This window comes from Portunus trituberculatus, chromosome 37, assembly GCF_017591435.1.
Source record: "Portunus trituberculatus isolate SZX2019 chromosome 37, ASM1759143v1, whole genome shotgun sequence".
Taxonomy (NCBI): domain Eukaryota; kingdom Metazoa; phylum Arthropoda; class Malacostraca; order Decapoda; family Portunidae; genus Portunus; species Portunus trituberculatus.
This window is the reverse complement of record NC_059291.1, coordinates 2,456,687-2,479,186: the sequence shown is the minus strand read 5'-3', so window position 1 is coordinate 2,479,186 and position 22,500 is coordinate 2,456,687. Positions and strand designations below refer to the sequence as shown.

Sequence of the window (22,500 nt, the reverse complement as noted above, 5' to 3'; positions counted from 1 at the left end):
ATAATAATAATAATAATAATAATAATAATAATAATAATAATAATAATAATAATAATAATAATAATAATAATAATAATAATAATAATAATAATAATAATAATAATAGTAATAACAATAACAATAATAACAACAATAATATAAAAAAAACGAAAAAGTATTACCACAATTATAACATCCACGCCCCAAACACACGAAAATATTTGCCCACTACCACACACCACCCTACACAGTTTTCTCCGCGTAAGCCCCTCATCCTCTCATCCTCCGCCTCCATCCTCCCTGCGTCGCTCAGCCCTGCATGCAAAATCACAGGCCGGTTTATTAACATGCAGATTTGATCATGTCAAGGATTTAGGTAGCTGAGCGGTAGGGCGGAGGGGAGGCGGTGGTCGGAGGGGCATCAGCAGTGGCGGCTGGAATAGGACGGTAGAAAGGAGACTTGAGCAGGTGGGGAGGCTGAGAGGGGTGAAGGATTTGGAAAGGGAAGGTGAAGGGAGCGAATGGCAGAGGAGTAAAGAAGGGACGGGCCGGGGGAAGGGGTCGCCGGCATGGCAAACACCCCCCCCAACTTAGAGTAATATAAGGAGAGCAAGGCGTGTCTGTGTGTGTGAGGGGGTGAGGGAGAGAGAGAGAGAGAGGTGGTGATGATGGAAGGAGCCATGCTTGGGGAAGGGGCAGGTTTGTGTGGGTGAATAGAGAGGTTTGTGCAGGAGACATGGAGTGAGTTCAGTGAATGAGGATTTTTAAGTGAAAAGAAAAGGAGAGAAAAAAAAAATCTAGCACGAAGAAGGAAAAGGAAATAAAAAGTGTGGGATTGTACGTGTGTGTGAGAGAGGAGATGTGAGTTCAGGTGGGGGTAAGGGAAACAACTACAGAGAGGTACAGGGTGTGGGTCTTTAGTATGGATGCGGCGGAGGAGCGTCTCGGATGGGACAAGGTGGCTGGGGACAAGGGAGGCAAAGACCTGAAGTGGATGTGGGTATGAATAAGCAGCTTCAAGTATTCCTTTCTTCTTTTATTTTTTTTGGTACTTCAATCTCTCTCTCTCTCTCTCTCTCTCTCTCTCTCTCTCTCTCTCTCTCTCTCTCTCTCTCTCTCTCAAGGATAGAAATAGTGGAAGCATTACATGTTAATCCCCCTAAACCTTGCGATTTACCTGAGCTGTGGTAAGCACGCAGTCCCTCACAGATGCAGCTTTCGTCCACAGAACATACACAGGGAGGCCTCTGGGACACGCAGGAGGCTCAGTGGTGAAGCACGAGGGCTGCGGCAAGACAGATAGCAGGGGAAGGGAGGGGACGGAAAGGTGAAGGGAAGACAGGGAGGTCACAAGTCACATGAGCGCTCAACGAGGGGCAGGAAGGGTCGTGAAGGGGCGGGAAGGAGCAGGAACAAGGGATATCACGGAGGAACAAGGACTATAAATGAAAAGATTGGATGTCCAGCCAGGAGGAGGGACGGACTACGAGGTTCATGGTGCATTCGAAGTTTTTAAATGTTGTGGCGTATTTTGGTATCTGACCAGGATATTAGAGGAGGTAATCACACACACACACACACACACACACACACACACACACACACACACACACACACACACACACATCACTGCACCAACGCTAATTATCATAAAATCAATCACAAATCAATGACGTAAAAAAACACCAAGAAGTTATAACAAGATGCAATGATGTGTGTGTGTGTGTGTGTGTGTGTGTGTGTGTGTGTGTGTGTGTGTGTGTATCATCCAGTGCCGGAGACAGCACACAAAAGTCTCGGCTCCGTCACACCTGCGTCTGGCTAATGAGCACCATCGGAGCCTGGAGTTACCTGTGCGTACCCTTGTTTTCCTTCCATCACTCCCGTCAATCCTCCTTCATCACATCCTCATTGGTATTCTCTTTTTTACCAACTTCTTTATTCAAACCTTTTTTTTTTTTTGTTTTTATTTCAGAAACGCGCGTTACAATAAGTATTTCTTGGATCTTGAGTCAGATAACCAATATTCGTTTTCCCTCTTTTCTTTTCCAGCCTTCAGATAATGATCATAATCATTATAATAGTTTATGCTGTTCCCATTGTCGTCCTTACCTTGATCTCCTCCACTTCCTCCTTCTCCTCCTTCGCCGCCGCCTCCTCCTCCTCCTCCTCTTCCTCTCCGCCTTCTCCTTGTCCTCGCCCTCGTCCTCCTCCTCCTCCTCCTTCTCCTCTTCCTTCTTCTTCTTTTTCTTCATCTTTTTCTTCTTCTCCTTCTTCTTTTTCATCTTTTTTCTTCTTCTTCTTCTTCTTCTTCTTCTTCTTCTTCTTCTTCTTCTTCTTCTTCTTCTTCTTCTTCTTCTTCTTCTTCTTCTTCTTCTCCTCCTCCTCCTCCTCCTCCTCCTCCTCCTCCTCCTCCTCCTCCTCCTCCTCCTCCTCCTCCTCCTCCTCCTCCTCCTCCTCCTCCTCCTCCTCTTTTTCCTTCTTTTCCTCCTCCTCCTCCTCCTCCTCCTCCTCCTCATTATCACCAAGTCACCACTGCGCACTGCCTCGACTTTCCAATTATCACAGCTGGAATTTGCACGGGAAAATAGATCATTCTTTAAGACGCACCTGTTTATAGGAAGAAGACAAGATGTACACACACACACACACACACACAGGATTTTCTCCCCAGCTAAACTTTTCCCTCCTGCCTTCCTCTTCTGAAGGAGTTCCCGGAAGATAGCATTGTAGAGAAAGGAAGGAAGAGGTGGAACGAAAAGGGGAAGGAAGGAGGAGACGTAAGGGAAGAGGAGAATTTGGTGGAAGGACACAAGGGGAACAGGCAGCTGAGGAAGGATCAAGGAGGAGGAGGACAAGGTGGAGAATCTAGAGGAAGAGGGAGGGAAGGAAGGGAGATGCAAGGAAGGAGAGAAAGAACAGGTAGTAGTGTAAAAGAGAGGATAAGGGAAAGGGCAAGAGAAATGGGGAAGAGTAAGAAAAAGGGGCAAGAAATGAGAAACAGGCAAAAGTAAAAACATGAAGGAAGGAATAGAAGGAACAACGAGTGGTGAGTGAAGAATAGAGGAGGAAGATACAGAGAGAAGAGCAAGAAGGGAGGGAGGAACACAGATGGAGAGATAAAGAATTCAATGTTAAGAGAAATGACACGCGTAATAGGAAGGGAAGAAACAACAGGAAGAAAATGCAGAGAGAGAGAGAGAGAGAGAGAGAGAGAGAGAGAGAGAGAGAGAGAGAGAGAGAGAGAGAGAGAGAGAGAGAGAGAGAGAGAGAGAGAGAGAGAGAGAGAGAGAGAGAGAGAGAGAGAGAGAGAGAGAGAGAGAGAGAGAGAGAGAGAGAGAGAGAGAGAGAGAGAGAGAGAGAGAGAGAGAGTGTGTGTGTGTGTGTGTGTGTGTGTGTGTGTGTGTGTGTGTGTGTGTGTGTGTGTGTGTGTGTGTGTGTGTGTGTGTGTGTGTGTGTGTGTGTGTGTGTGTGTGTGTGTGTGTGTGTGTGTGTGTTAAGGGACAAGAGAAGCAAGTAAGATGAAGGAAGGAAAGGGAGAAGTGAAGGGAAGAGAGAGACGAGGAAGGAAGAGGTGGAGAGCAGATTGTTAAATGATGATGCACGAGGAAGAGGGAAGAGGGAAGTGGCGAGGAGGCTGCAAGGGACACTCAGCTGCTGCAAGACGATGAACAATGGCCTCGGCGCCTCGGGCAGTGGGCAGCAGGAGAGCTTAGCAAGCCTTGTACTAGTCTTCCGTGTGTGTGTGTGTGTGTGTGTGTGTGTGTGTGTGTGTGTGTGTGTGTGTGTGTGTGTGTGTGTGTGTGTGTGTGTGTGTGTAAGACGACTGTGAGTGAACATAAATTACCACCGTGGCCTTCCATCATTCAAGGCAGTGGACAGAGAAGGGAATGATGAGATGCCGCCGAGATAATGCTAATGAGTTCCTTTCCCCGGGAAGTGAAGGGGGCTTTCCTTACACCCACGTCCTTATGTTCCTCCTACGCTTCGTGTTCCTCGCCTCTAACTCCTGATATTTGCACCAGAGAGAGTGAGCGACGCAGGGAAGGGGGAGATGGAACATACTCGTGGCCGCGGGCTACTGGCTACCACCGGGGAGGCAAGAGGAGGCCCAGGAGGGAGAGGATAGTGGGAGGAGTGCCAGGAAACTTTAAGCAGCTACATGATATTATTACTCGGTAGGACCTCGAGCTTAAGGCCACCCTGCAGGGGGGGCTATATAAGGCAGGTGATGAGATGAGCTGTAATGAAGCTGGCGGTAGAAGCACCACCACCAACACCACCAGTAGTAGTAGTAGTAGTAGTAGTAGTAGTAGTAGTGTTGTTATTGTTGTTGTTGTTGTTGTTGTTGTTGTTGTTGGTGGTGGTGGTGGTGGTGGTGGTGGTGGTGGTGGTGGTGGTGGTGGTGGTGGTGGTGGTGGTGGTGGTGGTGGTGGTGGTGGTGGTGGTCTTCGTGATAGTAATAGTAGTGGTGTTGGTGATGGAGGAGGAGGAGGAGGATGAGGAGGAGGAGGAGGAGGAGGAGGAGGAGGAGGAGGAGGAGGAGGAGGAGGAGGAGGAGGAGGAGGAGGAGGAGGAGGAGGAGAAAAGGAGAAGGATAAACATTGAATTTGAAGTTTTCTAAGGATTTTCTATTTTTTTTCTAAGACAGAAATAAAGGTTTATATATCGATATTCTAATTTGAAATATCAATATCGTTATCATTAGTTATTGATCATCGGTTATCCTTATCAATTTATCGGTTATCGTCATTTTTTTCCTTATCGTTATCGTGTGTGTGTGTGTGTGTGTGTGTGTGTGTGTGTGTGTGTGTGTGTGTGTGTGTGTGTGTGTGTGTGTGTGTGTGTGTGTGTGTGTGTGTGTGACTGGGGAAGTATGCACTTAACTATTATAATGTTCTATAAGTAAGTCTGTGATCAACGCCAATTAATACAGCCATCTTTCCTCAACATCCAAACAAGTCATCACGTGAGAACAGAAACCAAAACATTCCTTTTCACCACTCCTTCCCAGCCACTCCACACCACTGCACAACAAACCAAGATGTGCTCTGTTGCTTCCATCCACCCTCCCCACGCCCTCAGCAGCTTCCTCCCACCCTCCCACGCCCTCAACAGCTTCCACTCACCCTCTCCACACCCTCAATAGCTTCCACTCACCCTCCTCACACCCTTAACAGCTTCCACCCACCCTCACCACATCCTCAATAGCTTCCACCCATCTTCTCCACACTCTTAATAGCTTCCACCCACCCTCTCCACACTCTCAATAGCTTCCACCCACCCTCTCCACACTCTCAACAGCTTCCACCCACCCTCCCCACCATCAACAGCCTCCCGTACCCTCCACTTCTCCGTACTCGTGAACTGCAGCCGTGATAAAAAAAATTAGGCAACTTTCACTTAACAGGGGACGCATAATGATTTCGCACCCTCCATGACACTTACTAGGCCAAGGGCTGAATATAAACATGGTTCGAGCGATACTTTAAGGTACCGAGCGATAAACATAGGAAGTGAATGACGCGCAGTAGCCCAAGACAATAAGAGCGGACACTTTCATTAAGCAGTGAGCGATACTTTTAAGGAACGTAATTTCATGAGGCAAAAAAGAAATCACAGTCTTTCATTAAGTATTCCGGAATGTGTCGACGGATTATACAACACTAAATGCCAATAACTGATTAAATTACGCCATTCGTCAGGGCGGCAACCAGCGATCAGAGAGCCTCCGCCGGGTGGTGATGGGGTGGCGCTGCACTGAGTGGTGTGATTCTGTGTGTGTTGTCCCCTGAGTGTCTTGTATCCTCTTGCTCTCTCTCTCTCTCTCTCTCTCTCTCTCTCTCTCTCTCTCTCTCGTAATTAGCATGTTATTCATTATCACGTTTATCTCCTAAGGTTCTACACACTGATGCATGACAATACATTACTGTAACTCTTAAATCAACGATAACACTAACGTTTCGCTATCATTGATCCAACTTGGACTTCGTTCTTGTCATTCGATATTCCACTCATGTAAAGCCTCCTCAGGAACTATTGAACACTGGTGCATACAATTCAATATGTACAGCTGACACTGTTTCCATCACTGGCCGTTGTCGCTGCTCCATCTCGGTCCTCGGTCCCCTCGTGTCACTAGTGTGCTGCCAAGGCATCCCACCTCCTCATCTCACTCAAGATCCCTCGGTGCCCCTTGTCCGCCCTCCACTCCCATTACCTCTCCTCCTTCTCCTTACGAAAGGAGGGAAGTACCTCAGTAGTCCTGTCCGTGCGTGCCACTTCCGAGGTCAGTGTCCCCTCCTGGTGTTCTCCCCTCCTCGTCTCGCTCGCTTATGACACACACACCCTTCCTCATAAACATCCTTCCTCGTCCTTCCCCTCACCCATTATGCCACTTCCATCGACTCCACTCGCATCTTGGCTTCCCGAGATCCTTTCCACACCCACTTACATCCACCTTCCACTCCTACAGTCACTTCCTTCGCAACCAGCCTGCAGGACATGAGTCAAAATCCAGACTTGCATAGAACAAGTGGAGCGATACAAATATTACTATCGTTACGAATATAAATAAAGCAATTTATTGTTATATACAAAAAAAAAAAAAAAAAAAATAAAAATCAAGAAATTCTCCTTGTTTCAGATACACTATAGTTTCATATATCTCTTGCCAAACTATTTCCACTCTTAAAAAAGATCGTCGCAAAATTAAACGGTGTACCTATGCAATATCTCCAGTACCGTGCCTGGTACACCTGGCTCCTGCAGGTACGAATCTAGGTCGACCTGTTATCGGGTAGGTTCCACAACCCAGAGCAATTAGCGGTTACCCTGCCAGTCCACCACCGACCTCGTAACACAGCTCACCCGAACCTAACTAATTCACTGTTTCGCTGCATCACTGTTCCACCCCCCCAGCCAGGCCATTCCTACGACTCCCTTACAACGCCAACAATCCACTCCATCAGTGCCGCACTCCACAACAATCTCCTCCATCATTACTCCACTAGCCACCTACCCACTCCATCACTGATCCACTCCAGTATCGAACTTCAGTCTCCTGGCAATTCCACCATTCCGGTAGTTTATCACCCAGCCACTTCATCACTGCCCTAATCCTCCACCCGCCCACTCCATCACTGCTGCAATTCAACACCCAGTTACAATATCGCTCCACTGTTCCACCACTCACCTCCTCCACCAGTCAATCACGTCATCCTTCAGTTCCACTACCAGCCACCCCATCATTCTCCTATTCAACCACCAGCCACTATCATTCCACTACACCACCACCCACTATCACTCCACTACACCACCAGCCACTCCATAAACCCCAGACGTCTCCATCAACGTCTGAACACCTCACCACCACCACCACCATCAACACCACCACCATCAACACCACCATCATCAACACCACCATCACCATAGTCACCATCATCAGTAACAACAATAACCTCTCCTTCACCTCTATCATCAAAGGATATCCTAACCTAACCAAGATACCACCCCCCACTACCACCACCACCACCACCACCACCACCACCACCACCACCACCACCACCACCTCATCCACCACCACCACCACCACCACCATCTAATCAATCATACGGCAATTCCACCGCCTTACTCTTCCTACCCCCCTCCCTCTCCAGCACACACACACACACACACACACACACACACACACACACACACACACACACACACACACACACACACACACACACACACACAGACACACACACACACCTGGGCTACAACTCAAGGCAGTAATTCATCATCTGGAAAACACCTGCTGCAGTTCACGAAGGTAACTCTCTTTAACCCTAGTCATTGTGTTCTAAGTCTCTCTCTCTCTCTCTCTCTCTCTCTCTCTCTCTCTCTCTCTCTCTCTCTAAGTCTTACTGTTATGGGGAATGTTCACGGTCTAGCAAATGTTATTACAACGCCGCATACGTTGAGAGGGAATAAACTGCTTTAGTCACGCCTGCTAACCAAATTCCGTAGCACAGAGACGAAAAACAAAAGGTGAAGATAAACTGGCAGGGAGAAAAAACACACAGAGAGAGAGAGAGAGAAAGGGGGAAAAAACGTGTAGCAAATCAGTGTAACCAGAATGACCTTCAGCCTAACAAATGCTGGAGAAGAGGATGTAAAAAATAGTAGTGGTATTTGCAAATGAACACGAAGACGGGATATTGCGCAGCGTGTGTTGTGGCTGGTGTTCACTGCGAGGTTTTCATCCTTTCATCGACCACGCATACAATCCCGCCAAGACTAAAGCAGGAAGGATTTTTTAAATGAGGGCACATCCAACATCATATCGCGGGGAACGCTCTCTCTCTCTCTCTCTCTCTCTCTCTCTCTCTCTCTCTCTCTCTCTCTCTCTCTCTCTCTCTCTCTCTCTCTCTCTCTCTCTCTCTCTCATCCTACTTTTCTTTTTTTTCAGCTTTTATTCCTTTCTTATTCTCTCTCTCTCTCTCTCTCTCTCTCTCTCTCTCTCTCTCTCTCTCTCTCTCTCTCTCTCTCTCTCTCTCTCTCTCTCTCTCTCTCTCACTCGGAGATTCTCAATAACGCGGAGAGACAAGAACCCTATTGGAAGAAACCTCCCCCTCTCTCTCTCTCTCTCTCTCTCTCTCTCTCTCTCTCTCTCTCTCTCTCTCTCTCTCTCTCTCTCTCTCTCTCTCTCTCTCTCTCTCTTCTAATTTCCACCGCCTCAGATCAAAACAGCATTCTGGCTCAGGTTTATGAAGGTTAGGAGAGCTTCACAAAGGAGGTGGTCTGGCTATCCACATCCTTGGCCGCGTCTCAGGTGTTTTAGTGCTGTGTGACACGTGGCAGCCGCTTCCAATTTGCACTCTATTTATTAAGGAAAGAAAGTGAAAGCAGACAGAATATATTAATTAACCTTTTGAGTTGCACGACACGTTTTTATATTTGTTCTGCTTATTATATGGTGATTTTATGCAGCTTCAGAAACTTGTGTGGATATTAAAATTGTGAAGACTCTAGTCATTAATCTTCTGAGCTCCATAGACCCTTCCTAATGTAAAGAAAATCGTCTAAAAACACCCAAAACTCATGGTAAAACTGCGTTCCAGTAATGAGAAGTTAAGGATAAATCTACATGTCATAGTACAATGCGTGCTTTGGGGGTCCGAGGGGTCTCCAAGCGCACGGGTTCGAATCCTGCCCACGGTCCGAGTGTAGGTTGGGCTTCCTCACTCGGGGCAACGGTTTCCTAGCGGGTGGACTTTCAGATAGGACGTACCCCCAAAAAAGTATCCCCTTTAGTCCATAAATTCCCGTGAAAAGCCACATGGTACAAAAAAAAAGGAAAGCAGATATGAATACAGAAAAGACGAAGGCTGAAGTTACAAGCAAAGTAATGAAAACAAAAGAAAAAACGGCAGAGGGAGGAAGAAAAACAAGAGACAAGAGATACAGATGGACTGAAAAACAAATATAAGAAAAAGAAAACGAAGAAAAACGACTGGACACAAAAAAAAAAAGAGAGAGAAGAGAAAACATGAGGGAAATAAAACAAGAAACGGAGGAGGAGATGAAGAGAAACACAGGTGTAGGGAGGTGAGTATTGTTTCTCTTCACCTCCTCCTCCAACTTGTTTGAATGTCTCAACAAAACTAGAAACATAAAAATTCTGGCGTCCACTTCAATGTTCGCAAAGACTCAAACAAATCCCTTTTAATACTACAAAATCACAAAAGCTCCCTGATATTTAAACTTGGGTCAGTGCGGAGAAGAAAAAAAAATGCTATCAAATCACCAAACACAGACGCGGCTTTGTTTACTCTCCTGGACATGAAGTGTAGATATATAAATAAAAGTAGTCTTGAGATTCCGAGAACTGAGCAGGTGAGGGAAAGAGGGAAGACGAGAAAATTGCAACATAGAACAACGAGACAGCCATTAACTCAGCACCGTTGCACCATACACCACCATTAAGTCAACGAGAATAACCATCAACTTCCCTCAGTACTAGGAATATCAGAGCTTGAGATTGAAGACTTGGGAGAGTAAAGGTAAAAAAGAAAGAAAATGGAGTGCCAGAATAGATGAAACAGGTAGACAATCATTGAAACATACAACATAACGATTTTAAAGCCATTTCCGTCACCAGAGAGAGAGAGAGAGAGAGAGAGAGAGAGAGAGAGACTAAGTAGCAGGGATACAAGGACAAATAAAGCAAAAAGACGACTGAGAATGAATACACGACATGGAGTTATGTACAGGAGGAGGAGGAGGAGGAGCAGGAGGAGGAGGAGGAGGAGGAGGAGGAGGAGGAGGAGGAGGAGGAGGAGGAGGAGGAGGAGGAGGAGGAGGAGGAGGAGGAGGAAGAAGAAGAAGAAGAAGAAGAAGAAGAAGAAGAAGAAGAAGAAGAAGAAGAAGAAGAAGAAGAAGAAGAAGAAGAAGAAAAAAAGGAGGAAAAGGAAGATGAAGAGGAGGAGGAAGAGAAAGAGGAAGAGCTAGAGAAGTAAAAAAAAAAAGCACAACCCAGTCCTTCACCATCCTGCATTACCACTTCCTCTTCCTTCTGATTTCTTGTCTCCTCTTTTTTTTCTTTTGCCCTTTATTACTCTTCCCCTTCTCTTCCTCCTCTTCCTATGCTACCCTAGAAAAAGTCTCGGAAGGACCAACACATCTGCTTGTTACTATCTTCTTTGTGTTCCTTTGTGTACCTTCTCCTGGTGGTGGTGGTGGTGGTGGTGGTAGTGCCGTCCGTCTGTTCTTCCTTTGTGTTCACTTGTGCTCCTTTCCTTGACCACCTACCACATCGTCCTGCTTTACTACAACAGATAATGTCGATAGAGGCTGCTTCCCCCACAGTTATCTGTATGAACTGCGACCTCTTATATTTCTCTCTCTCTCTCTCTCTCTCTCTCTCTCTCTCTCTCTCTCTCTTGTCTTGTTTGATCCTGTGTAACTGATGATAGAAAGTGTCTTGTTCTACTTTGTTAGCGGATAATGAGAGAGAGAGAGAGAGAGAGAGAGAGGGGCAACACCTACTCATACATCACCTCTTAAGTAATAAAAACAGTTCGCTCTCACAGGAAAGATATATGATGACATCCACCCCACCCCCCCTCTCCCCCGACCCATTCCCATCTCTTCCTCTCCTCATCCCTTAGCCGTCCAGTGAGGCGAAGAAAGCGACGGGAGAAGTGTGTAGTGAAGGATGACAAGGTATGCAGGGACCCTCTTCATTCTTTCTCCTTAATCCATGCTGTCAAAAATCTTAACCTGGAACAATGCCACGACCACCCTCCTGCCACCACAACTGACGACTACAGCCTTTTTAATTAGAACCGCCTAACTACCTTCTCTATACTAATGCTACTATAACAACAAGCAAAATAAAGATTAATAACGAAATAATAGAGTATGAAATAAGGATATGATAGGAAAACATACCTAAAGGCTTAAATCAACTAGGTAACAGACGGATATATCGTAAGATTCAATTTTATATCCTCCACACGCCAGCATCACCATCAGATTTCTCGCCTTCATCGCCAATTACATCTCAAATAAGTAAACGCTAGTGAAACCTTACAATAACATTTACACACACACACACACACACACACACACACACACACACATCATTATCTTATCTAACTCAGCATAACTCATGACCAAATTTCCTAATCACAGCCTCTACCACAGTCTCCACTCTTTCCATTACTCCATCTCCACCACCTACCACACTTCAAAGGCACTCCTCCCAACCACTGACCTCCCCCAGTCCCTTACCATCACGGGCGTCTCAAAGCCACCACTCTCCAGTCCACCACGCCACCTTGCAGCTCGCTCGTCCACATTCCAATTGGCGGCAGGTGACTCCAGGACCTTGTTACCCTGGCTCACCATGGGGTCTACAGCGGGTGGCCAGTAATTGGTCATCTGAGCACCACACCCTCTCCGTCTCGCCTTTTCACCAGCCATCCTGACGAAGCTCCTTTCCTCGCCTCCCTAGACACCTGCTGCCATCCGCCCACTTGTGGTTAATTGGGATGCTGGTGTTACATTTTGAGTCAAGGAGCTTTTTTTTTTATATATAGTGTTCTGTATCATAGAGGTATTTTCTGAATTTTTATATATTTCCAAGAGATTTCATGCTGGTGTTACATTTTGAGTCAAGGAGCTATCTTTTTTACATAGTGTTCTGTATCATATAAGTATTTTCTGAATTTATATGTATTCCGAAGAGATTCCAGGATTTATTTACATACATTTGTGGATTTTCAGTAGTGGCCCGTATCCTCTTCCATTTAGAGAATTTTCACTGATGCTTTTATAATTCCTGGATTTTCGCTCACTTTAGAATATAAGGTTCAGATATAAAGAGCTCCAAAAAGCTGGGTGTGGCGTTACGATCTTTTTTTGTTCTTTTGTTTTTAATAGTGTCATGAAAGGTGTGTGAACCTACAACAACACTCCATTACGTGGTCTGGAATGGACTGGTCTCACTAACAAAGCGGCAATATAGTAACCGTTATCTCTTCCCTATCTATGAATGATGCTGAAGTGTAGCTCTATACAAGCACTTTCACTTATGGATCTATGCTTTCTTTTATTATTTTTCTTTTAATTTAAAATAGAGTTGGCCAAGGGGTACGAAAAGGAAAAAAAAAAAAAGAAGCAAGCCCACTTAGATGGTGCCTTTTAAAAAACCTGAGCGAAAAAGAGTAGGCTGGCACATCAGGTCCATTAGTGCGCCTTGTGAGGTTTTCAGGCGCAGGGAAGGGAAGCACAGGCCACTCCAGCCTTCCCTGACCCCACGCCATCCTGTTTCCTCAATGTCCCTACAGATGATGGTAGTGTATGCATAATTTCAACTCTATTACCATTATTATGTCCCTATAAAGCTATTTCCTAATTGCCGTTCAACCCAAACGAGTTTAAGGGGAATTTGATGGTCAAAGCATAACCGTAAACTTGTAACCCTTGTCTTCTCAAATTAGCGATTATAGGTCATAATGACGACAGGACAAGCCATTGCTTTCAACTGCCAGCATTGCTCACAACTCGGAGTCATGAGAGAGAGAGTTTTCAAAACCCATACAGGTACACGGTGTCGGAGAGGGACACCACTGATGCTTTAAACACAGACACACTTCATCTCATATTAAATAGTGAAAACGTTTTGCCTCAATTACCGAACAGGGAGGGTGTGGCAAGGATGTGCATGTGTTTCCCCCATGTGAGTACTCTGTGAAGCCGTAATGAATAGTGTTTACTAGTAGGGAGAAACACTAATTGGCACGCCCCTCTATTGTCACCTTCGAGAGGGTGACTGCTTTATGTAAGTGCCTTTTATTTCATATGGAGCTCTGTTTACTGCGATATACTCTTTATTGCTCTTTCGTCTGCCAGGGGAAGACACTGATAACTCGTGGAGGAATATATAAAGGTAAATAAAGACAAATACTATAAGGAGGAGTAGTTGGGAGCTGGAATACTAAGAAGAAAACTTTATATCATCCAAGGAATATTCATACAGAAACGATACTTTCACGGTACACTAATCTGAACGGGAGAGTAAGAAAGAGAACGGGTTGGCTAGTCAGTGCTTGGTTAGCTGCGCATAATAGGATCATAACACAGCCATGGGTTTTTCGGTAGCATAAGCAGTGTCGTGTACGTAACCTTGTTGTTCCGTCACGTTAACCTTTTGATTGATACTACACACCTTTCCCTTATCATTTCGACACACCTTTACTTGTTCTACAGCCATATCCTATCTTTGAACTGGGAAGAAACTGCAAAATGTCTTCTTTCATTGTTACCTTTCTTGTAGATGCTTATAAAGACTTCACACATAGCTTCACGTTCTGTTAATTGTTTCGTGCCACAGTGAAAGGGTTAAATATAGCACCTAGCCAATTCACTGAAGCGTAGGATGAGACTCAAAAGGAAAACACATCAAGAATCTGCCTCCTTTCCCTCATTTTTTTTTCAGAAGGATGATGGTACAGAGAGAGACATATATTCCTTTCTTACTTAAATCTATCAAATGTTCTCTTTCTTTCTCACTCCCTGCCTCACTCACGCTCTTCAGTCTCTGCTCTGGTGCCCAAAGGTTTTCTTCTAATCCAATGACTATGCGATCCTCCGTGATTCACCTAAATTATTTTCTCTTCCTGCACAATCCTTCCCTTTAACTCGAAAAAAATGCTCTCTCTCTCTCTCTCTCTCTCTCTCTCTCTCTCTCTCTCTCTCTCTCTCTCTCTCTCTCTCGGGGGACAACTAAAATTATGACTCAGCTAAGGGAAAATGATGCGTCAACGAGGGAGGAGAGGGGATGGAGGAGGAGGAGAGGAGAGAGAGAGAGAGAGAGAGAGAGAGAGAGAGAGAGAGAGAGAGAGAGAGAGAGAGAGAGAGAGAGAGAGAGAGAGAGAGAGAGAGAGAGAGAGAGAGAGAGAGAGAGAGAGAGAGAGAGAGAGAGAGAGAGAGAGAGAGAGAGAGAGAGAGAGAGAGAGTGAGAGAGAGAACTAGGTATCCGAAGAATGTTTGATACAGAGGAATAGACAAAACACCTGCACCCACACACACACACACACACACACACACACACACACACACACACACACACACACACACACACACACACACACACAAAGTGAAGGATAATGAGGGAAGGAAGAATGAAAAGGATAGATAATTAAGGTGAAAGGGCACAAAGGAAAATATGAAGGAAAAAAACTTGATGGATGTGAAAAAAATGGAATAAAATTATGTCAAACAGGAAGGAAGGAAGGAAGGAAGGAAGGAAGGAAGGAAGGAAGGAGGGAGGGAAGAAAGAAAAAAAGGAAGAAAGAAGGGGAGGGAGGGAGGGAGGAGGATAAGAAAGAAAGAAGGAAAATTGAAGAAGTAAAGACGGAAGGAAAGAAGAATGGAGGAAGAAAGGAAGGAAATAAAAGGGAAAATGATGTCAATAAAAAAAATATATAGCACTGTAGTCCACAAGAAGCAGGAAGTAATGAAAGACATCAGTAGTCCAGTGGAGGAAAAAAAAAAAAAAGAAAGAAAAAAGATACATGAAAACGAAAAAAAACTAAAATATATCGTTAAAAAAAACAAAAGAAAAAAAAAAGATAAACGACTGACAAAAAAAAAATAAATACATGAAAACGAAGAAAAAAAACAATATCGGGAAAATAAACATAAAATAAAAAGGAAAAACAAGAAAAAAAACGACTGACAAAAAATAATAAAATGTAAAAGTATAAAAAAAAAATAAAAAAAATAGATAAAAATAGGACATGATAAAAAATACTGACTTTGAACACTAATGAACAATTTTACGGAGAAAAATTCAAAGAGAACAATATTTCAATTCCGAACGACACCAGTGCAAAAATATTTCAAAACTAAATAAACTAGATCACCAGGCAATAGATAGACAGAGATCACTCAAATAGACAAATAAATAATGAAACTAATAGATACAACCAAGACAAACTAGTACAAGTATTGATGACAGACAGACAGACAGACAGACAGACAGACAGACGGAAGGAAACGCTGGTACATAAAATAGACAGCTAGTTTGACAGACATATAAAAAGATGAATGAATGAACGGACAGATGAGAGAGAGAGAGAGAGAGAGAGAGAGAGAGAGAGAGAGAGAGAGAGAGAGAGAGAGAGAGAGAGAGAGAGAGAGAGAGAGAGAGAGAGAGAGAGAGAGAGAGAGAGAGAGAGAGAGAGAGAGAGAATGAAATAATAGATAGATGGACGGATAGTGAAAAATACATACAGGCGGACAGAAAGACAGGTAGGCGGTGAGGAAATGAAGAGAAATGAAGGGAGGACAATGGGTGAAGTGAGGGGAAGGATGCCTCCCGAAGGACCATTAAATTGTTACAGGAAGTGAGCACGATCCTACCTACCTCCCTCCCTTCCCTCCCTCTCCTCCCTCCCTCCCTCCCTCCATACCTCCCTCAATCTAATAATATTACTTCGCTCTCCCATTTTCTTCTCCTTCATTTGGTACTGTGTCGATTTTTTCCTCCCTCTCTCTCTCTCTCTCTCTGATACAGCTTACCCATATTCCTCTAATTTATTTCACGATTTTTTTTTTTTTTGCTACCTACACACACACACACACACACACACACACACACACACACACACACACACACTGAAGCACAATACCAAAATATACAAAGACAAGGGCACAAAAGGAAGAGCGAGAGTGTATCATTGAAAAAAACATAAAAAAAAAAAACAGATAAACACTTTAAATCGAGCCAGAGTTCACAGCCAGATCTAATTAAATCCAGTTCATGAAGGGATAAAGGGTTAAGCGGAAGAGGAGAAAAATGACAAAAAAAAAGAAATATAGACAGAAGAGTAGCGACGTGTTTTATTTAACCCTTTCAGTACCATGACGCGTTTCCATATTCATTCTGCTTACTATTTGGTGATTTTATACAGCTTCGGAATGTCATGTGAGGAATTAAAGTAGTGAAGACTGTGACCATTAATCTTCTGACCTCCATTGACCTTTCCTAATATCAACAAAATGGTCTAATTGTACACAAATCTCAAGGCAAAAATGTGTCCTAGTATCGAAGGGGTTAAGAGCAATAAAACTACATTTTCAGAGGGACACAGTGTTGCAGGAGGCAGTCAGGTGAACGCAGGTGTGATGCAGGATGCACTGCACGAGGGTGGGTGGTCAGAATGAAAGAAGCATCCATTAGTTGTGTCTCTCTCCCTGACGGCCACACGCGGGGAGAGGCCGTGAGGTGAAGCAACGACAAATTATACAAATGTGGAGGGCCTCCATTCCGTTCGCTTCACTTGCTAATACTCACGCCAATTAGGTACAAGCAAGGTATTAATTGTTTGATAATTTCCTTTTTATTCCCCTCTCCCTCTCTCTCTCTCTCTCTCTCTCCGACACTCCCAATCCGCCGTTGCTACCTGCCTCCCCACACCCCTTTCTCTCCAGTGCACTCTTCCCCCTCACCACGCCGCCGCCCTCACCCCTGCCTCCACCGCTGCCTAAGCCATTCCCGCCACACTGCACCCACCAGGAATATTAGTCTGGGCTCCATAAATTATTTACTAAATAAATACAATATACGCGAATGCAAAATGGTAGGGAATTAAATTTTTTTGTGTTTGTGAGCGAGAAATATTTTATGATCATTTCTCGAGGTTAGGCAACACCAGTGACCAAGTAATAAAGAGATGACCTAATCATTAAAGCTGTCCTCTTATACTACGCCTATTTGCTGCTTTGATAATTATAATTACGTTAGGTTGAAAAAAAAATCATTGAACATGGACGATAAAGTTGGAGCAAAGTTCGATTGTCGTGAAACAAGTAATAATAATAATAATAATAATAATAATAATAATAATAATAATAATAATAATAATAATAATGGTAATAATAATGAAAATAATAATAATCACAACGAAATCCCTAGAAAACGTGTGATTAGTCGTCCACACACGTAACATTCACACATACATACACATTCTCTCTCTCTCTCTCTCTCTCTCTCTCTCTCTCTCTCTCTCTCTCTCTCTCTCTCTCTCTCTCTCTCTCTCTCTCTCTCTCTCTCTCTCTCTCTCTCTCTCTCTCTCTCTCTCTCTCTCTCTCTCTCTCTCTCTCTCTCTCTCTCTCTCTCTCTCTCTCTCTCTCTCTCTCTCTCTCTCTCTCTCTCTCTCTCTCTCTCTCCCTCTCTCTCTCTCTCTCTCTCTCTCTCTCTCTCTCTCTCTCTCTCTCTCTCTCTCTCTCTCTCTCTCTCTCTCTCTCTCTCCCTCCCTCTCTCCCCTCCCTCCCTCTCTCCATCCCTCCCTCTCTCCATCCCTCCCTCTCTCAATCCCTCCCTCTCTCCATCCCTCCCTTTCTCCCTCCCTCCCTCTCCCTCGACTGAATTTAATTTCATATTCGACCTTAAGTTTCCTACAGAGCAAGAGCACAGAACCTCAACGTCCACCCCTGCACTGCAATCCAGGCACGTGCCCAACGCAACCCAAGAATCGTCGCCATCATCGTCGTTCCAGTAGTAGTAGTAGTAGTAGTAGTAGTAGTAGTAGTAGTAGTAGTAGTAGTAGTAGTAGTAGTAGTAGTAGTAGTAGTAGTAATAATAATAATAATAATAATAATAATAATAATAATAATAATAATAATAATAATAATAATAATAATAATAATAATAATAATAATAATAATAACACACCAATAATAAGCACAGCAGCAGCAGCAGCAATAATCACAGCAGTCATCCCACGCTGGCTGCTCAATACAGCTCACTCTCGATCTTCAATCACCGCACTATACCAATCTCAGCACAATTCTGCTTACAAACTTTTCAGACTCATCCATCCATGCCCCGGCTAGTCCTTCTCCACGATCCTCTAATATTTGTTGGAGTTCACTTGTCTGGATATTGCCGATTCTGTTACCTGCTCTTTTATCCACATGCTTCACCCCATTATACTTTCCTTATTTTCTTGCCAATTAGATGTTTTTAATGTATGTGTTCGCTTATCCTTATTAATTACATTTAACTTCCTAACAGATTCTTTTACTCATTTTTTTTTCTCATCTTAACTTTAAACTCTTCAAAATAAACCTTCCAGTACCGACACGCATTTTTTACCATGATATTTGGGTATAATTAGACGATTTTATTTGCATTAGGAAATCCCTATAGATGTCAAAGGATTAAAGGCCCGAGTCTTTACTATTCTGATCCCCACATAAGTTTTTGAAGCTGTATAATATCGCTAAATAGTATCCAGAATGAATATGAAAACGCGGCATGGTACTGAAGGGATTAACTCCTACAAATACTACTTAGCATCATACTGTATCCCAGATCTTTCATTAACAGACCCGGTCATTCTTTCACAATTAGTATGCCTTTTATTTTTATATAGTTTGATTGTAGTGGAGACACACAGCACACAGCACGCCACACAGCAAGGCAAGGTACGGCACTCCTGGCACCGGGGACGATTCCGCCCTCGACATGTGGCAGCCGATGATACACTTTAATGGACTCATTTTGTAGTTATTGAGAGAGAGAGAGAGAGAGAGAGAGAGAGAGAGAGAGAGAGAGAGAGAGAGAGAGAGAGAGAGAGAGAGAGAGAGAGAGAGAGAGAGAGAGAGAGAGAGAGAGAGAGAGAGAGAGAGAGAGAGAGAGAGAGAGAGAGAGAGAGAGAGAGAGAGAGAGAGAGAGAGAGAGAGAGAGAGAGAGAGAGAGAGAGAGAGAGAGAGAGAGAGAGAGAGAGAGAGAGAGAGAGAGAGAGAGAGAGAGAGAGAGCAATAAGTATCACAAATAGCTGTTCATAATTTTCTCTACTTCATATCTGAACACGGACGTGTCTCCTGCACGCACCATCCTGTAAGACACAGTGACGCCGCTGTCCTTTACGTCACCAACATTACTTATATACCACCAACAGGAAGATGAAAAGAGCACGGCCCGCCACACCTGGACTTACATCACAGGCTTGCAATGGTCCACCTCACCTTGCCATGCTACTTTAACATTCGCCTTCCATTCACCTTTGAAATTACTCGAGAAGTCACGACCACGCCATTAATATATTAAACACAAAACATGTGAACCAAATGAACTTTACGTCATCAATTAAATACAGATGTGACATTTAAACATTAAGGTTACACAAAGAGACTAGCAGATATTCTTCTCTGTTATATATGACAGTTCATTACTGCAGCAACAGCCACTACACCATCACATCCAGACACACCGAAGGACCAGAGGCAGCAAGTCAACAAAAGAAGATGATGGAGGAAGACAAAGAAAGAAAGAAACCAAACAACAAGACAGCTGCAGAAAAGGGATCCTTCATCCTCCTCCACTTCAGCAGGACGCGTGGCGGGAGGGGCGACAGACACTCATGGTGACAAGGACACCATGAGTGGGACACACCACCAGCAGGGAGTCATTACGCCCGCCACAAGTCGCACGCCACCAAAGTCTGAATGCCCACCAGGTTCCGCTCTCGTCCCGCCACCGCTGCCCACTACTACCAAGTCAGCGGCGTTGGGATCAGCCCGATATTGTGCCCGATATAAACCTCGTCATAAAAGGCCTCGATCCACGAGAGGAGAAAACGGTGCGATATTGCACTCTAAGTGGAGGTCACTGTGACCCAAGGGGCTCCGGTGGGAGAGCCTCTTTATTGGTAAGAGATTAGACAGAAAAAAGTTAGAAAAAGTGAGGTAGGATACAAAGCAACAGAGACACACCAGACCTTGCCGCAGGGAATGAGATGGCGTGCAGCCTGTACTATACACCAGTAAACCAACACTCACCCTCCTCATGTCGCCCGGAGTCGGGGCTCCTACTGGTCTCGGCTGCTACCGCCGCCACCGCCGCTGCTGCTGCCTCCAACTGGGGCTGCTGCGGCGGCTGTGGGTTGTGCTGCTGTGGTGACTGTGGCTGAGACTGCTGTCCATTGCTCGGATGTGGTGGTTGTGGTGGGGGCGAGTGTTGTTGTGGTGCCTGTTGATGTGGTTGTGGAGTTTGTTGTTGTTGCTGCTGCTGCTGTTGCTGTTGCTGCTGTTGTTGAGGCTGTGGTTGCTGTGCTGGCTGTTGATGCTGCAACTGTATAGGTTCTCGTCGCCCACCACTATTCCTGGAAAAGAGAACACTCCGTCATGATGGATGAAGGACATAACATTTACACAACATCGCTGGTCTTAATGGAAGTAAGATGAAAAGAATTACTCCTAGAAGTCTTCCACAACGCCCTCTTATCACGGCTTCCCACTGACCCACTGAAGCACTGCCCCGTCCACCGCCGCCCGCCCACCGCCGCCCGCCCACCGCCCGCCCCTTATCACTCACCACAAGGTACACCCGGAATGAAGGAGAGAGAGAGAGAGAGAGAGAGAGAGAGAACAAGCATCACACGCAACAGAAAAAAAAAACATATTCCCTGAGAACAATCAGTAAACAGCAACAGAAGAATAAAATGCTTGAAAAAAAAGGAAAACAAAAGAAAATTCAGCTCATAAAATTATTAACTTTTATTCTATTCTGGTCGACAACAACTCAACATTACCTCTGTCGAGTTTTTCCTTCCTCCTCTCTTTCTCTTTCATCTCCTCTCCTATCTTCTGCCAGCTCTCTATCCTTCCTTCCTTCCTTCCTTTTTTCCTCCTTTTCTTCTTTCCTTTCTTCATTCATTCCCTTTTACCTCTTACCTCTGTTGACTTTTTCCTTCCTCCTCTCTTTCTTTTCATCTCCTCTCCTATCTTCTACCAGCTCGCTCCCTTCCTTTCTTCCTTCCTTCCTTCCTTCTTTTCTTCCTTCACTCATTCATTCATTCATTCCCTCCTTCCTTCCTTTTTTCTTCCTCTCCCTTTCTTCTTCTTCTTCGTCCTCCTCCTCCTCTTCTTCTTTTCTTCAACCTCTTTCTTGCTCATAATTTCTCTTATTTTTCTGCATATTTTCTTCTTTCTCTAAATTATATTCCCGATTTTAATTGTATTCAATTATCTTTAACTGTTGTTTCATCACGTCTCTCTCTCTCTCTCTCTCTCTCTCTCTCTCTCTCTCTCTCTCTCTCTCATCGTTTTCTTTCTTTCGGTTCTTCAACTATGACAGTCCTTCATTTCTTTCCATTGTCTTCTCTTTCACCTTCTCCTCTTCCCATCTTTCCTTCATTGTTCCATTCTATCGCCTCACTTTCCTCTTTTCTTCTTTCTTTTCAACTTGTATTAAATCTCTCTCTCTCTCTCTCTCTCTCTCTCTCTCTCTCTCTCTCTCTCTCTCTCTCTCTCTCTCTCTCTCATCCAGCATACCACCGCTCCATCATCTCTTCCTCATTTACTCTTATCCTTCTTCTTTGTCTTCCCGCACTTACAATTCCTCCCCTTCCATTAATTCATTAACATTATCTCCCTCCAGCCTAACGTCCCTCCTTCCCGCTGCCTTCCACCTTTCCTTCCCTACTCTTCCAGCCTGCCATCCCTTCTCCTCCTCCTTCTCGTTCCCTCTTAGCTTCTGTTCGCTCCGCCCACAACGAGACACACAATAATTAGTATCCTTCATATCTGGTTCATCTTTTTATTTAACATTAATAGCTGGCGGGACACCCCAGTCTAATCCAGCAGCTGGGAGAGTGGGAGGGAGGGAAACTGGAGGGTGGGAGGCGAGGAAGGAGAAATTAATGCGTGAGATTAACTGTTAAAAGGAGTATTAAATGTAAAAAAGTGTGTGTGTGTGTGTGTGTGTGTGTGTGTGTGTGTGTGTGTGTGTGTGTGTGTGTGTGTGTGTGTGTGTGTGTGTGTGTGTGTGTGTGTGTGTGTGTGTGTGTGTAAAAGATTATTGGCAATCGATGATAAATAATGGAAAGAATTAGTTTTGGTTACATTATATAGGATAGGTTAAGATTAGGTTAGTATTGTGTGTGTGTGTGTGTGTGTGTGTGTGTGTGTGTGTGTGTGTGTGTGTGTGTGTGTGTGTGTGTGTGTGTGTGTGTGTGT

The 22,500-nt window shown here is 44.4% G+C and overlaps 1 protein-coding gene across 19 annotated transcripts in view; it reads right to left on the bottom strand.

The window, feature by feature from the left end:
- LOC123514343 overlaps window positions 1-22,500 on the bottom strand; it is a 567,471-nt gene that overhangs the window by 299,786 nt on the left and 245,185 nt on the right. For all 19 annotated transcript variants that reach the window (XM_045272190.1, XM_045272188.1, XM_045272194.1 and 16 more), the window contains one exon: window positions 20,323-20,645. In XM_045272190.1, coding sequence (XP_045128125.1) covers window positions 20,323-20,645 — 323 coding nt within the window. The remainder of the gene's footprint in view (window positions 1-20,322; window positions 20,646-22,500) is intronic.